We start from the raw sequence: 16,327 nt of genomic DNA on the forward strand, positions 1-16,327 counted from the left end.
GATCAAAACTGTAGCATCTTTCAGTAACCTTCAGTTTACGTCAGCTGCAAAGATCTGTCAGGTGAAAATACTGGTTCTTGTTCCAGACGTTTTAAACATGTTTGGTGTTAGATATTAGGAATAAGCTTTAGGGGGGGGGAAATTAACACAGGGTGTAAACATGGTAGAAAATTATGCTGTAATCATGGAAAACACAAAGATGCAGCCTTATATTTATGTGATACATTTCAATGATACATCTCAATGCATCAGTTTAGATGTGAGTAAAAGTGTGATTACTAGTACTTGAAAGCTGGGAAAGATCAATGAAAACTTCAGCTGAGTACAGCCTTAATGCTTCTCCACTGAACTTTGGCTTGAGTGTGTCTAAAGGCATGAAGAGGTACTGAAAACCAAACAGAACTACAGTACTAAATGCAATGTTTTTTACAGTAGCTCTATAATGTTACCATAATTTGTTTTAGGGTGAATAGTTAAAAACATGCATCAAATGGTGGAAAAACTTTATGTGTCTCAGTGCTGGTTTATGACATTTATGTAATCATATAATTTAACTTTCAAGGTAGTGGAATGGAAACCAGTCTGTTACTCCCTAAATAGAAAACAGATGTTGAAATCCTTACTGTACCTCTAACTGGTAATCTTTATTATTTATTGATTTTTGTCTATGTAATACGTGGTTTTGATAGGCCTGTAATGAAAAAATCTAGACAAATTTGCTGTATATAACAATATTCTTTACGCAGCACATTTTTGCTAAGGGAATATGCATGATTAATGATGAGGACCTACTAGAGTAGACTTTTTTTAAGGTGAACATCTTTATTATTTATTAGAATGAGAATTTTCACATCACTTTAAATAGTCACTGTCATATGGATTTGTCCAAAAAGCTGACTTGTCTTAAAATAATTATTTGATAAAAGAAACACTCTGGATTCTGAACATCTGTAAAAGCAAATACTCTGCATGCTGTGGACAGCTCATGCGTCCTGCAAGCATCTATATGGATTTGTTACAACTAAATTGAATAACTGTAGAAAATACCTGGGGTTTTCATCCTGGCATGATTGATTTTACCCTTGATATAACCTGATGTAACATCACTCAAACATTTTTAACAAATCCGCAGGGATTGCACGAAGCTCCTGTTATGTGCACTGCTGTGTCAGTTACTCCATATTCTTCAGGGCAGCAATTATAAAATAGCAGAATATAGGAAAAACCTTGGGCACTATCAAGTGCCTGAAGTTTTCATGGTGAGAGGACCCTCTGCACAGTAACCGAGTGCCTCCTACATGCAGGAGGGATGGGCTTCAGCCACATTCATGGTTTATTCTTTGTTTTCAAGAACTCCCTTTCTGTTTTCCTTCTCTGGGAAATCAAGCCCCACTCCCCCCAGAACGAGAATGAGAGAATGAGTGGGCAGTCGAGGATAGAGTGGTGATGGGGACGTAGACATCGGTCGCATTATCCCTCCAGAAATTTTATGACAGAGAAGGTGACATGTCTCAGATCTGAGGACTACTACTGTGAAGCCCTCTCTGAGGTATGGTGAGGAGACCCCCTACAATTGCTGGTGAGCTGGTTGGTAAAACAGCCCATCTGCAGTCACCAAGTAGCACTGGGAGGATCAGCCCCCGACGTGCGTGGCCTTGGCTTTGGGTGGACTAGGCTTGGTTCTGCAGCTAAACACAAAGTCATGCTCTAGGAAGGAGCGCCACAGTGACTCTCGAGTCCCAATGAGGAACAGCAGGGTGGAGCTCTGGTGTCATCCCAGTGCCCTTCCTAAGGGAGGGAACTGGGAAGAAGATGAATGAGTTCCTTGTGAAATCTTCAGTGGACTCCTGTGGTAACTTTACCTGAGTTGATACTGTGAACAAAGTAGCTTGACCTGGTACTGTGCGTTTGAAAGACCGTGATCTAGAATCTCTGTAATTCCAAGATCCTGTTGAGATGCAGCTGTTAAGCACTAGCATCTTTAGAAAAGCTGCTGCAGGATTACCTTTTTGTACACTAGGCAGGCTAGGCTGAGACACAAAAGCAATAGAGAAGTAAAGGCAAACTGCTGGTGCTCTTTGCAGTTCTGAGCGTCTGATGTTTGCTTGTTACTTGTTTATACAAAGATGGTACGGAGCCACTTTTTTTCCCTCCAGAACGATTCTATTTAAATATGTTCTTACATTTAACAGGAGACTTTAAAAAAACAGAATGACTTTTAATGTGCAGTCAACTTGGTGAAGAATGAAGAGTCTGAGCAAAGCATGCAGACAACAGCTAGATGAGTTATTCTCCAAATCACAGGATGCACATGAGTGCAGCTGAGTAAGCAAGTCATACAACATGAGTTACCTGACAAAGCTTAACCTCTTCTATTCACAGCTTACCTACAATCAGTGTTTGATTTCCAGAAATAGACTATCAATATTAACACTTTTTTAAAACTCTGATTCATTACAATGAATTTATATTTGCTAGTCAAAGTCAGATGTTTTATTGTGGTTGGTAACACAGCCATGGTTTCTGTTCACCCAGTAGATAACTGCACAAGCAATTTCTTTAACAAATGTTGATTATGTGAGCTTCACCTTTATTTTCTTAAATACAATTTCCAAATTTGCTTTCTGCAGACATCTGCGCCATTGAAAATAGATGTGATTATGAGCAGAAAGTGACCATTAGAGGGGGCGTAAATACAGAGCCTGATATGAAATCACTTAATTATTTGAGCAAAAATTCCTGATAATACTGTGATATTTTCCCAGTTCTACTTGTGCAGAAAGAATTAGTTTCAATGATTTGCAGTTGATCTTGTACAGAGTATCCTTTTTCATTGCTTAAATATGTGAAACTTCCTCAGGAAGAAATTAAATAGATATTTCAATGTTTATAGATGTAATACTCTTGTCATTCACATTGAATGAAAATTGCTGGAAACATTTTTCTCAAAGTTTTTTAAAATAAAAAATAGATATTATTCTGATAGTGGCATGGTATCTGAAGTGCAACAATAAACTCTGATAAGAAAATGTAGTACTGTGTGGAAGTGATTCTTATGTTCACAAAAGTTGTCCTTTTCCAGGTTTGCTAGCAGCTGTTGCAGCTTGACACTGAGCTACAACACAATCCAGGAGCACAGAAGCAGCATGAAATGTTTTCAGAAATGAAAAGTATTACTTATTCTCTCCATGAGTGAATGTTACTGCTTTATGCAGCTGCTCGTTTTACTGCTTTTGCTTCCTGCTTCCTTTTTATTTCTTGTGCCACAAATTGCTAATGTGCTATAGAGACATTTCCAGAGCTTGCTATTTTTAAGATAACAAGCAGAATTCATTCAAATTATTTGCCTCAGAGATTCAGTAGTTGTGCCAATGCATCAGTCTACAGAGACCTGAGAAAACCCTTCTTAAGAGAAACCTCTAAAGATGGTATGAACGTCCAAAGGAAAATTCACTGTTATCAACAAATCCAGAACGGAATAGAAAAGTGTACTGTGTGGCTGGGCAAAAGCTGCTTAATGTCATCATAGAGGTGTAGAAAATAGGAAACCTGTGTTAACAAAATACTCCATTACAGAGAAATGACGCCACCTATAATTTAGAACTCTAAGCTTCATTTATAATATCCATCTCTGTAATCTCTAAGAACAGAAGTGGGACATCAAAGTAATAACAGAAAGATACTAAGCAAAGGGAAGAGATCCTTTCTACAAATAACACCTGCCTGACCTCTGTCTCCAATTTATCTGCTTTTATTTAATGTTTCGTTTCAGTTCTTCCAGTCCCAAAAGTCTTAGAGCTCAAAGGCAAAAGACATTTTTTTTCTCCGAGGACCAGATGGATGAAGAAAGCACAACAGTCAGCATTAAAGGACAAATCACAGGAACAGGAAAGTAATTAAGAGTTGAAACCATGGGCTAGAGAAACCTGAATGGAAGAAGAATTTAGACAAATTAAGGGTGATAGATTTGAAAAGCATAGAGTGAGCTTGAGTCTTCACCACTCTTTTCTGTCAGGTTACTTCTTTCCTTCTTTTTTAATACAGTATTTTCTGTCTTCACTTGCCTTTTTCGGTTCTGATCCTCTCTTGAGAAATTCAGATGGGGAATAAGGCTCATGGACTTCTAATTGCTCAGATGCCTGTCTGCCTAGGAGAGCCATCAGTCTAGTAGCACAAGGTCACTTATCAGATCTCTTCCAAAAGGTATGACATGGAAGTGGCCTAGTTTAACCATGATGGTTCAAAATTGAATTTAAGGCTTGGTTCAGAGTTACTGCTTTAAATCCTATAACGTGTTAATCAGGAGATCAGACAGATGGGCTCTTTTGCCCAAAAAAATCTTACTATTGTCTCCTCAATTATCAAGGCTTCCTGTCATATTAAGAATCCCAGTAAAGCTCCTTTCATCAGCTAAATGCCGAACCGATTCACTCCGGTACAAAAAAAAAAAAAAAGCATTTTTTGTGTCCCTTTTTATATACACACAGTACATACGTTTTAGCTATAGAACTCTGGAAGGAAAGCATGATGAGCTAAAGGCAGGAGCCAGCTCTTGTATGGCACATATGACAGCGTGGAAGTAAAATTCCTGAAAACAAATGGTGCAAGGTCAGAACAGCTGAGGTTTAGCTGACAGCACAGGTAGGACTGTAATTTGATTTGTCTCTGCTCTTTTGTACAATCCTAGCAGCAGTTTCATTATTCTCCAACACTGCCTGATAGCCGTGTATCTGAAGCAGTAGTACTACATTATCATCATCATCTGAAAATGATTAAAAACGTCTGATGTGACAGATGCACCTTAAATAATTTCCTATCTTTTCCATGGGTTAAAAGGTAAGAAATGTGGTGTCGTGGTTTAACCCCAGCCAGCAACCAAGCCCCACGCAGCCGCTTGCTCATTGCCCCTCACCCAGAAGGATGGGGAGGAGAATCGGAAAGGAATGTAAAACTCAGGTGTTGAGATAAGAACAATTTAATAGGGAAAGCAAAAGCCGTGCATGCAAGCAAAACAAAGAATTCATTCACCACTTCCCATGGGCAGGCAGGTGTTCGGCCATCCCCAGGACAGCAGGGCTCCATCACATGTGACTGTTACTCAGGAAGACAAATGCCACAATGCCAGATGTCCCCTCCTTCCTTCTTCTTCCCCCAGTTTATATACTCAGCGTGACATCATATGGTATGGAATACCTCTTTGGCTAGCTTGGGTCACCTGTCCTGGCTGTGTCCCCTCCCAATGTCCTGTGTCCCTTCAGCCCTCTTGCTGGCAGGGCCTGAGAAACTGAAAAGTCCTTGATTTAGTATAAATATCACCCAGCAACAACTAAAAACCTCAGCACATTATCAACATTGTTCTCACATCACAGCCAAAACACAGCACTGTACTAGCTACTAAGAAGAAAATTAACTCCATCCCAGCTGAAACCAGGACATGTGGATACTAAAATATGAGCCCAAAGGCAGCTTCCTGCACTGCGCTGGCCATGCTTCCAGCTTCTTCAAAACCTCCCTCACAATTCAGATGCAAAGTCACCCTGCTATGTCTGACTGAGCCAGGTTCTCAGTCCCCTGGCTGTGTCAGGTCACTGCATCTGGCCTGCAAATGCCAGAATCGCCAGCCCCATCTTTCCAGTACACTCAGGACTGGCCCTGAGGTGCGGCCTTTGCCAGAGCAGCTTGGGCAGCGTCTGCCGGGCCTGTGACAACTGTCTTTCCCCAGCGAGCGTGACTGTAACAACACGTTCATTAAGATGCTGTGGTGGAAAGGTACAGGTACGGGTCAGGCAGCTGGGCGAGGAGGTTTTTGTTGGTCCCTTCCAGCTGAAATAGGCCTGGTATATTCTGTTCTAATTAAAAATGAGGGTGCAGGAATTTGGCCAGCATGTCCCACTTGGACTTATGTGGACTGGAAAAGGCAAATTACCCGTGTTCACCTAAAGGGATGACTCAATTTCCTAGCACATCTTTCACAACCTCTTGCCGCTGCTCAGCCCACGGTTATCAAACAACAAGTAGAGGTGTTTTAGCATTTAAGGCCCACCTTGTGCGCTGACCAAGCCTGCACACACTTATGCATATATACAGCTGTCTCTGTGCCTAGGGAGGGGGGGAGCAACGCCTGACCCAGCTGAAGAGCACTGCTGTGGGTCGGGGGATAACGGCAGCCTCGTTTCCCTGGACCCCTGCCATGCGTTTCCTCCCGGGGGTGCCGCTGGCTAACTTCGCAGTGGAGCAGGCAGCGAAACGAGCGACCCCAGCGCCCTGTGCAGCGGGCGCCCCCTCTCTGCTGCGGGAGCCCTCTGCAGCGGGAGCCCCCCCGCGCTACGCAGCGCAGCGCAGCGCCACCCCCGCCCCGCCCCGCCCCGCCCCGCCCCACCGTGGGTGGGGCCCCGCCCGGCCCCCCGCAGCGCTGGGTTCCCGCTGCAGCGCGCGGTGGCGGCACGGGGCTTCTGCGCGCCGTTGGTGAGCGCGCGGGGCGGTCGTCGGCGGGCGCAGCCGTGAGGTAAAGCAGGGGTCCTCAAACTTTTTAACCAGGGGGCCGGTGCGCGGATGAAGTGGCAGGCAGCCATCTGCGGCTGCTTGGTTCCCCCCCCGCAGCCCCCGGGGGAGGTGGGGGAGGTTCTGTAAATACCGGGGGCCGGATTGAGGACCCGGGGGGGCCGTATTCGGCTCGCGGGCCGTAGTTTGAGGACCCCTGAGGTAAAGGGTCCGGCGCGCTCGTTGCCGTAGCCGCGGCTGGGCCCCTGCGGGGCGGCCGTGGCAGAGGACTGCTGAGGACAGGAACAGAGCGAGCAGCAGGTGGGACCCGTGGCGGGGCGGGGGGGTGTGTGTGGGAGAGCAGGGAGCCGGGAGGAGGCGGCGGCGGCGGCCGAGCTGAGGCCGGGGTGGGGGGGAGAAAATGGCGGCCGCCACGTGGCGCGGAGGAGAGGGGAGGGGTGAGCCATGACTCCATGGGGGCTGCCGCCTGTGGCTGTCTCCCTTCCTAGGCATGGAAGAGCAGATTCTTGCTAATTGGCAAAACTTTTACTCTCTTGTGAGTATTAGTCGTTGACTGTGGCAAGTAACAGCCCGAGTCTGCGGCGCTGTGGGGCGCCGTGGGCTTGGCCATCTCTTCCCTCTTGCGTTTTTTGTTGGATTGGTTTTCTTTTTTGTCCCTTTTTCCCCCTCAATAAGTGGTTAGAGCCCACTTATTAAACGCGTTCTTTTTTTCTTTTTTTCTTTTTCCCCTTTCCCCCCAGCCTTAGGAGCGCAGGAGCGGAAAGTGCGGATTGCCGTTGAAGATCCTCCCAAAAAAAGTACGTGACTGGGTATCTCTTACGTAAATAACTCTTTACAGATGGGGTTTGGGGCGGGAATAATACCAATTTGATAATAAATGTTTAGCGACTGAACTACTGAGACTTGTCTGTTGAAATCAAGGTATAGGCTTGGTGTTTTGTTTTTAAGGCTCGTCTGTGTATGTGTTTTCCTGATAGAAAATAAAGTGCATAAGTTACTGTGACTAGGAAGAACTGGGCTTGGGTGTAGGTGTATTAGAAACGTTAGGAATAGTGGATTATGATAAAACACACATTGCCAGGACTCTTGCCTGCCAGACTAGAGGTATTGGAATCCACAGATTTCTTGGGGCTGTCTGTGTAAGGGGAATGCCTTTTTCAATAAGCATGTTTCTTATTTTATTAAGTGAGTACTAAGAGCGATCTGCAACTGTAGGAGCAGAGGGAGATGTCAAGTTGATACTAACAGGTTTGTTTCAGAGCAGTTTACAACTCGTAGGAGAGCATCATACTGTTCAGTGATGTTTGCTGTCTTGTATGTGTTTCTGGTAGCGATATTAAACTGCCTCAAACTTGTTTTTACAGGGGAAAAACACTCTTGAGTTGTGATGACAGAGAAGAAGATGGGGCTAAATTCCACATGTGAATTCTAGGAGTAGCTGTGACTAGAACTTTTAAATTTTTACCTAGTGTAGGGTGGATCTGTCCAATCTTCTGGGATCAGTGCCTTTTGGGAGAAGTCATATTTCTGGTTATAAAGCAGAGGTGATTAAAGCTAATTTTGGGCTAGATCTTAATTCCGCTTTTAGACTTAAGAGAAATGAGCTTATTAAAGTTCAGACTTGGAGCCTGATTGAGATGTTCTGTAGTTTATCTCTCATCTTTACGAAGACAGGCTGGAACATAGCTTACTGTGCCTAAAACTGGCCTTGCCTGCTTCTATGCAGATACTGTTAGGATGACTAGGTCTTTGTGCTGCTTTCAGGGATCTTCTGCACCTCCTGTCTTTGGGATTTCACAGTTTTAAATAATTGCAGTAATGCTCTTGGTAGTTCAGTGGCTGTGTTGCTATCATGTGGCTGACCATACTCTGCAGTATTACTAAATGTGATGACACGTGTGCCTTCAGTGCTGGCTCTGCTGCTGTTCAGGTGTGTTAGAAAGGCTGTTCGAAGGAGTGTATGTGTACTGCATAAGCTGAAGGTAAGTTTTTGAAGTACAGAAAATAAATGTGAAATTACAGTTGTCGTTTCAGTATGTATGTCAATGTAAAGCATTCAAGTGTATAAATAAGTCAATAAAGAGACATCAACTTTCATTGCAAGTGTTGCTTCTTCCTTACACAAGACTACTGATAATCAAGACTTGACCTGCACGTGTTTGTTGGAGTTACTGCCGTATGCCAAATCTGCCTGTTGTGGGGATACAGCTTCTGGTAACCAGGCCTTAAGTTTGTGGTGCGGTTTCAGGGCAGAGCAGTGACTGGCTGATGTGTTATCTGTGAGCCATTTCAAAGTCACATTTTAATCAGACGTTGCTGCTGCAGGGGAGAAACAGTGACTTTGAATATAGGTGCCGCTTCAGTTGCTGAGGGATCTTCTGTTTAATCCATATTCAAGAAAATATATGGAGCTCTGGTAGATTGTGAGTCATTGCAGAATGAGACAAGGTAAGACAATGGCTTGCTTACAAGTACATTTACTGTCTTGGCTAATAGCAGCTGTGCTGGCACAATCTCTTGCAGAATATCTTCCAGTTAATAAGGAAATCCCTTGCAAACAGTTGCGAACTGGAAAGTTAAGGAGGGGTCCGAAAGGGCAGGGAAACAAAATCTGTGAAGGTACAACTGAGATGAGGAGGCAGTGCAGTTAGTGTGAAGGACTTGGCAACTTGAGTGGGGTGGGGTGGGGGGAGGGATTTATATTTGAAATGGATGGGGGTGGAATTGTGGACTTTTAATTACAACATGGATTAGACCTGAGGAAATTACTTCCAACAGACATGTTAGTCACGCTTTGGAATAGACTAGTAGGGAGATTAAGGAGCTGTCATAGGAAACAGTTTGGGTTTTTACTACTGCCACTGCGAAAGCACAGCTGTATGTGTATTCTGATAATTGGTACTACACCTGTTTAATTGGTGGTGTGTGATTACTGTTTCCTTTTTCAACAGCTCTGCATACAACCCTATCATATGACATCTTTACTGCTTAGGATTCCAAGTTTGTGGCTGCCAAGCCTGGTAGCCAACGGTCGTGAGCACGTACTGTGAATTTACTTCTCTCTGAGAAGAGCGGACTTCTGTAGTAACCTTAGTGCTTTTAGAAAATAAGTTAACACACCTGTCCTACAAGGACAGTTATTTGCTTATCTTGCACAAGAAAATGCAAGGCAGGCAGTGGCCAGGAGGGCGCTGCTTTCCCAGGAACACGGTGTGGGCAGGAAAGTGCTGCATGCAGCGCTAGTTGCTGTTCTGGCAAGCCTGATGCTAAGTGGATTCCTTAGTTTTTTAGATCAGTTTTTGCATGACTGGCATTGGCCCAATGAAGAAAACTGGGTACTAGCAAACATAGGAACAAGCAAGCGTAGGGTTAGGGGTCAGTTTCTTTAGGAATCTGGTATGCATTAGAACAACACTAATGCAGAGTACAAAACTCAAGAATACGATGGTGTGGAGAGAAGCGTTTTTTCTTCTATGGTCACTGAAACAATACTTAAAAGTTTACACTTCCTGGTACTGGCTTTTAGCTGTCCTATGGGATTGCACTGATGGCATCTGGTGAGTTACCCTAATTCTGTGTCTTGGAGGAGGGCCGTGTAGCTGTCCTAGTCCATCACGTGAACCAAGTGATGAGGTCACTGGTATTTCCACTGAATAAATTGACCTTGTGGCCTGATGTGGCCTGCAGGTTAGATTTATGAACATTCAGTTTTGAGCTCTCCATCAAATATTTGGAACGTGCAAAGATGAAACAGTGGGTTTGAATCGAGAATAGGAGAAACTAATTTTCAAGATTATGGTCAAATACAGAAGTATGAACTACAATGTTTGCTGTAGGTATCTCTTACTATTTTTGAGTGCTTAGTGGGTAAGGTTACATAGCCTTTCCTCAGCTTTTGATGAGCATCCAGTCACATGCACAGAGGGCAGTGAAATCTGCTCTCCCTTATTGAGTACAATGCAGGTATTCTTACAAGACCTGGCTTTTTAATTTCCATGTGGCTTGTTCTTCATTACTTCATTAAATTTAAAAAATTGATTTCCCAATTCCCAAAAACCTGTTTTCTCATAGCTCTCCAACATTCCCTTAAACCAGTTTGGTTTTTTATTTCTATACATTGCTGCAAAGGTGAATACTTCTTTCCAAAGTTAAATTTTCTTTTCCCTGATTGTGATTGTTTTGTGTTGCATTTGCAGCAAGTTACATGGTTCATTTCTGTGTTCTGTACTAAATAAATGGAATAGGAGCTGCTGCATGTAAGCAGGTATCTGATACGTATGAGGTAGGTCTGGGCTTTACTATTCAGTTAGCTGTATTTGCTGTTACCCAAGCAGCTTGGAGCAGAGATGAAAACCAATTTTTTTTTCCTGATACCACAAATCTTGGATTTTGGGTGATTTCTTCTACTGGGATCTGCTACTTGAGCCTAATTGTTTTAGCCTTCTTGTGTGTTACATTCTGCAATTTCCACTCTGAAATCATAATGGCATTTAAAATCTTGAGTATAAATATTCTAGCACTTGCAAACATGAAATAGTTGTGTTGACGCTGAGGATTATGGAGAACATTGATTCAGGACTAACTTTTGTTGAATGTAAACTATTAAAGTGCTGTGAATTTTTCTGGAAATAAGACAGCTGAGGTTACAGATTTTTTGCATATAATCATAAAATGGGATCTTGGTTTAGCTGTGGCTTACAGGTAAGTGCCCCTTTTGGGGTTGGGATAAATGCATGTTAAATAGGTTTTGTGTGTCAGTTACAGTAATGCTTCTGTTCTTTATTTGTCTGTATTCTCTGGAACGTGCAAAAAGTTGAGAAGTTCATGGGGACTGCATCTAACTATAAATCTTCACAATGTTGGGAAACCTGGGTAGATTATGCATGGTCATCTAATCTGGTAATAGAAGTGCCAAGTGTTTTCTTTTATGCCACCATGAACACTGTGGCCAACCTACTTAATACAAAAAAAAAACAAAAACAAAAAAACCAACCAACAAAAAAACCCAAAAAAAACAGCCCATAGCATAGGCTGAAGAGCAGGTTTTTATCCAGCCTTGTATGTGTTAAAATGTTGAACAAAGGGGAAAGCAGCAAGGGTCAAAATAATTCCTCAGCAGTTTTAAGAGTGTAGGATAAACTTACTTGACAACCTAACTGGTCTTAAGTTAAAGCACACAAAGCACTAGGAGTTCCATCCTAGAGAACAAACTTCCATCTCTTAAGAAAATGGCTCAAAGCTTACATGCTTTGGGGAAAATAATTTCAAGAGCACCCTTTTTCACTTAAAGCTCACATGAGGTTTACCCAGGTGATGTTCCTGCAGCATTTGCTTGTACATCATCCACGGGATTGATGTATGAAAGTTGTAGTCAGTGTGGCAGTTTTTATTATATACGCTTACATTATCAGGCTCATTGAACAAAAATTATGATGGCATAACATAAGGACAATTTCATTTTATGTTAGAAACTGAAAAGGCATGCTTCCTGCATGAAAACAGTAGTGCAACATTTTAAAATCTAGTAAGCATCCTATTAAAAGAGCAAAACTAATGAACTACTGTACTAAATCTAAATGTTTACTACACTTAGTATGCAGACTTGATTCCCCCCCCTTGCCCCTCCCCAGGTATCGTACTTCTGTGGTGCAACTAAAAGAAAATTTATTTCCCTTGTACACAACGCATGTATTGCACTATATAGCCTACTTCACCTCAAATCTCAAAACTTAACAGGTCTTGTATAGCAAAGCTTTGATGGTGCAAGTAAATACATTTTGACAGATTTGTTTCCCATTTAATTAAAAGGGCTATGTATAAGTAAAAATGTAAATGGTTTTGAAGTTCACTAGCGGAGTATTTCATAACTGTAGGTGGTCACAATACTATGATTGTTGACATGTTTTTTAAATAAAATACCTCCCACTATTTCAAATAGTGTGGAATTACATAAAACTAAAATATATTAAAGCACCTCATGTACTAGTTTAGCACCAGTTCCAACAAGATATTTAAACTAGTCATGACCCTTGAGAACCAAGTTTGAGGTTGGAGAGAAATTAAGGACCCAGTCTTCAATCACATGGGCTTTTGCAATATTGTTGCCACTTTTGTGTGCAAATTGAGTTGTCTTGGATATTTGGTACACCACCAGAGAGAGACAGATGAGAGAAATTAATGACTGCCTGCTAACAACATGAATACAAGCATCCCACTTTGTTCACAAAAGACCACACAACACCCATAGCCAGTGTCTGGAGATGGGAAACAGAATGGTCACTGGTAGTCACAGTTTGCACAATCACTATATGGTGACTGACACACATCTGCCACACTTGTCACACTGGAGTGTTTCATGGCCCACAGAGCTTTCGTTTCATCTTTTTAAGAAGCAGGTTTGTTAATGTAAGACGTAGAGTGCACTTGCAGATGGTCAGAATGGCCTTCGACAGGGATCCTAGAGGTAGCACTGAACTCTCCTGTCTCTTTCCTGACTGTAGTCGGTCACAGATACTGTCAAGACCAGTACCCCTCTAGTGCTGCACTAAGATGGTGATTACTTCTTGTGTTCTGTGTGGCCAGTTTAATGGGCCAGCCCTTCCTAAAAGGGTACTAAATTGCTTTATATTTGTCTTGTACATCAAGAGTAACTTCTTATCAGTGCATTTTTATAATAAACCATTAAGGTTTTCATAGCATGGGAAATGGGATTTGTAAAAGAAATTAAATGGAATTAAGGTGTGTCAGTAGAAGTCACTGAAAAGTGTCCTTTCTTGTAAGATCAGTCTGAACCAGTGTTGTAACTAAGCAGGAGAGAATTTTCTAACTATTATCCTGTATAAAATCGTAGTTTAAGACTTTATAGACCTTCTCAGACAGGTTTGGCTCAACATCTCCAGTATTTGTATTGTATATACTTAGAATTTTCTCTTGTAGGATTGACAGAGGTTCTGTGTTACTTGAGTAAAGCCCGTCCAAAACCAGCAATGAGAGGGTTGGGATGTTTGTTTGTTAGTCTGATACTGCACTGACTGCTAGTGGTAAACAGGAAAAGTAAATTGTCTCCAAAACGCTTTGTGTACTAAAAATTAAGAATTTCAGAAAGATAACAAGTTATATTTAGCTAGAGGAAAGAAAATAACAGGTCATTTGTTTTTGATCGAGCTGTTGCAGCTGTGCAGGATGTTTGCAGGGAAACTACCAGCATACTACCTGTTTTACTTGGGAATGTACTTCTTGGACACTAAGCTGTGAAAATGTTTATCAGAATAGCTGGGGATCTGATTATTGACTGTTCTTTTCCTTCTAACATTTAATACATACTCAGAATTACTTACCAAGATTCAACCTGTTAATGGTCTCATTAGCTAATGAAACCTGAGTCCGAGTAAGAGGGCCGAGTATAAAATCATGGGAATAATAGGAAAACAGTTAAGAACTGATTAAATAAACTAGACAGAAGATTAATTTTGGGATATGTAATTAATTCTAGCAAAGCTGGGAGCCCAAATGGCTTGGAGCTACTACAGTCTTCCTGTGGGCATGAATCTCATAGTGACTCTCTATCTGTCCTGCTCCAATGTCACTCCAAACTGGTGTTGCTTTTCCCGTTACCTTAGATACATGGTAACTGGTTCATGCAATATTGAGAACTTCTGTAACAATGAGGGATTTTGTTTGGATTGTAATCCCTAACTGGAAAGGTTGTGTGTGTACAGCTTGGATTTAACTAAAAGAAAAACACATGAATCAGGAAAATGCGTCGTGTTTCCACCCGCTGTGGGCCCCAGCTGTGCACTGTCTGTGCTGTTCAAGTTGACCCGCCTCAAACTTGCTTAACCAAGTTTGCTTTTCATTACAGACATTCATAGTTTGGTCACACTTTTTATCCAGGGTACAAAAGATGATACTTTTGTGTAGACACCTGGAGAATCTTTAACTCCACAGCCGTAGCCCCAAGAGGTCACACCATACACAACCCAGCTTTCCCCTGGACGTTCACACATCAGTGGTCCACCACTGTCTCCTTGACAGCTATCAACACGTTTCTGTTCCTGGATGTTCCCAGCACAGAGCATTCTTCCTGTGAATCTTCTTTTGTAACGCTCTTCACATACCCTCTTGGGAAGTAAGGGGATGGCAGCCTGTTGTAATGTTCTTGAGTAAGCCCTTCCTGAAAAGAGGACCCAAATTATTCTTTTGTTATGATGATTGGTCTTTGGATTAAATCACATTCATGTTTCAGTTTTTACTGTCAGTCCTTCAGACTGTTTTGTCATTACATAAAATTACTGAAAAGAAGACTAAATACTGAAAAAACCTGCTGTGCATTAAATATAATACTAAAATACTACCTAGGTATTGTAAATATGGAATATAGGTGCTTCTTACAAAAAAAATTTAGGAAGTTTAAATTTTAAGTTGTAGCTGTATTCCTTGTGATCACTGGATCTTTCCAAGGCTGGAGTTTGTTACGTTCCAGACAGTTTGTGTCTTCTACAAGAATATATGCCTTAATACTTACATGGGGAAGCAGTTTTGGGGAGTCTTGAGCAGTGGAGAGTAAAGCTGTGGAAATACTTCACTGCTAGGTCACCAGTTCAGAACTAGTCTAGCTCAGGCTGACATGTGCTGCGTTCTGTCAGCTTCCAAACAAAGCATCCAGCCAACCATCACACACCCTGGAAGTACACACCAGTTTGTTTGTCACCTCAGCTGAGGAGCTAAGGTAGCTGAACCCAGGTGTACTCTGGTAGAGATCAGCAGTATGATTTGAATCTTTTACAGTCTTGGTAATTCTGTGTACCAGAGTAATAGCGGGACTCCTGACCAAAAGGAATCTTCATTTTGTGGGGACCAGGACCTGTCCTTTGGTTTTCTTCACCTGCAGTGAATCCTGCATTGTATAAGCTGTGTTCTGCTTGTAAAATGTCAAGATTTAAATTGTTTGGCTTTTTTTTAATAGCTTGTACCACTTTTTCAGTTGGAAACATGGGAAATTAAAGCCAGTGTTGTGTGGGTTTTTTTAAGTAAACTCAAAATACTTCTAAAGTAGTTATGATTGATATAGTAAGTGTGAACTTTCAACTGAGGTATGGTGATGATGGCATTTCTTACTGTAATTAAAGCTAATTATTGCAGCAGTTAATGAATCCTTAAATAGATGTCCTAAGTTAACAGTATTGCAGAACTTCCTGTGAATTGTGTAAAAAAACTAGTCAGAGGTAGGCAATGAATTGGCAGTTGTTTTTAGGAGAAAAAAAACACCCTACAAGTCTATCTCCTTTATTGTATTACAGTCATCCAGACATCTGTGCACACAGATTAATGCATGTAAAGAGGAAGAAGTGATATTTGGCCTTGCTGCCTTGTCTCCTTGCCAGTTTGAATGAGTCAGTGGAACAAAGGCTTGAGTGTGACTGCTGTCTTGTGCTATATTCAGTACCAGAAAAACATGAAAGTAAAACATGGTTATTAATTTGTAAAACATTTAAAGGACAAAGACCTTTGAAGAGGAGGAATCTTGTCCTGATCTAAAAACTGGTTTGTTCCAGCAGCCTGGATCGCAGATTGCATTGTGGCTCTTGTAATTTTTGGCAAGATCTTCTCTTGTTTAAATCTAACTGCTGATTGAAAATATCAGTGGTAACGAGACAAAAAATGTTATTTGAAATTCTGTTATATTTTCCATCCATTTTTCTGGTGAAGTGGTGTAATTTAAGTAACGTTTCTGTAAAATATTCATTGTGCTTACCTTAAAACCCTTCAATACACAAGCTGTTATGTTCTGAGGCAGGAGGTGGTACCCTGCGAGTGTGCCCGGCAA

At 41.8% G+C, this 16,327-nt stretch overlaps 2 protein-coding genes, 1 long non-coding RNA gene and 1 other non-coding gene across 5 annotated transcripts in view; 3 read left to right on the forward strand and 1 right to left on the reverse strand.

Annotated features, from left to right (window-relative positions):
* LOC130159468 (bifunctional heparan sulfate N-deacetylase/N-sulfotransferase 3) overlaps positions 1-3,170 on the forward strand; it is a 70,106-nt gene extending 66,936 nt beyond the window's left edge. The window contains exons 15-16 of one of the 2 annotated variants that reach the window (XM_056361151.1): positions 563-637; positions 2,193-3,170. In XM_056361151.1, the coding sequence (XP_056217126.1) occupies positions 563-634 (72 nt within the window). In that variant the 3' untranslated portion in view covers positions 635-637; positions 2,193-3,170. Of the gene's footprint in view, positions 1-562; positions 1,590-2,192 lie in introns of those variants that run through there. The other variant, XM_056361143.1, reaches the window with a different exon arrangement.
* Positions 3,171-6,386: 3,216 nt separating this feature from the next.
* On the forward strand, positions 6,387-8,598 carry LOC130157581 (uncharacterized). Its single transcript, XR_008824943.1, has 2 exons — positions 6,387-6,505; positions 7,242-8,598. It is a non-coding gene; the product is annotated as an uncharacterized LOC130157581 (long non-coding RNA).
* On the forward strand, positions 6,942-7,072 carry LOC130143978 (small nucleolar RNA SNORA24). Its single transcript, XR_008819963.1, has one exon. It is a non-coding gene; the product is annotated as a small nucleolar RNA SNORA24 (small nucleolar RNA).
* A 3,262-nt stretch (positions 8,599-11,860) lies between the features above and the next one.
* Positions 11,861-16,327, reverse strand: part of PRSS12 (serine protease 12) — a 45,567-nt gene continuing 41,100 nt past the window's right edge. The window contains exon 13 of the mRNA XM_056357365.1: positions 11,861-14,674. Within this exon, the coding sequence (XP_056213340.1) occupies positions 14,367-14,674 (308 nt within the window). The 3' untranslated portion in view covers positions 11,861-14,366. The remainder of the gene's footprint in view (positions 14,675-16,327) is intronic.

The sequence above is a fragment of the Falco biarmicus genome, chromosome 1, assembly GCF_023638135.1.
Source record: "Falco biarmicus isolate bFalBia1 chromosome 1, bFalBia1.pri, whole genome shotgun sequence".
NCBI lineage: Eukaryota > Metazoa > Chordata > Aves > Falconiformes > Falconidae > Falco > Falco biarmicus.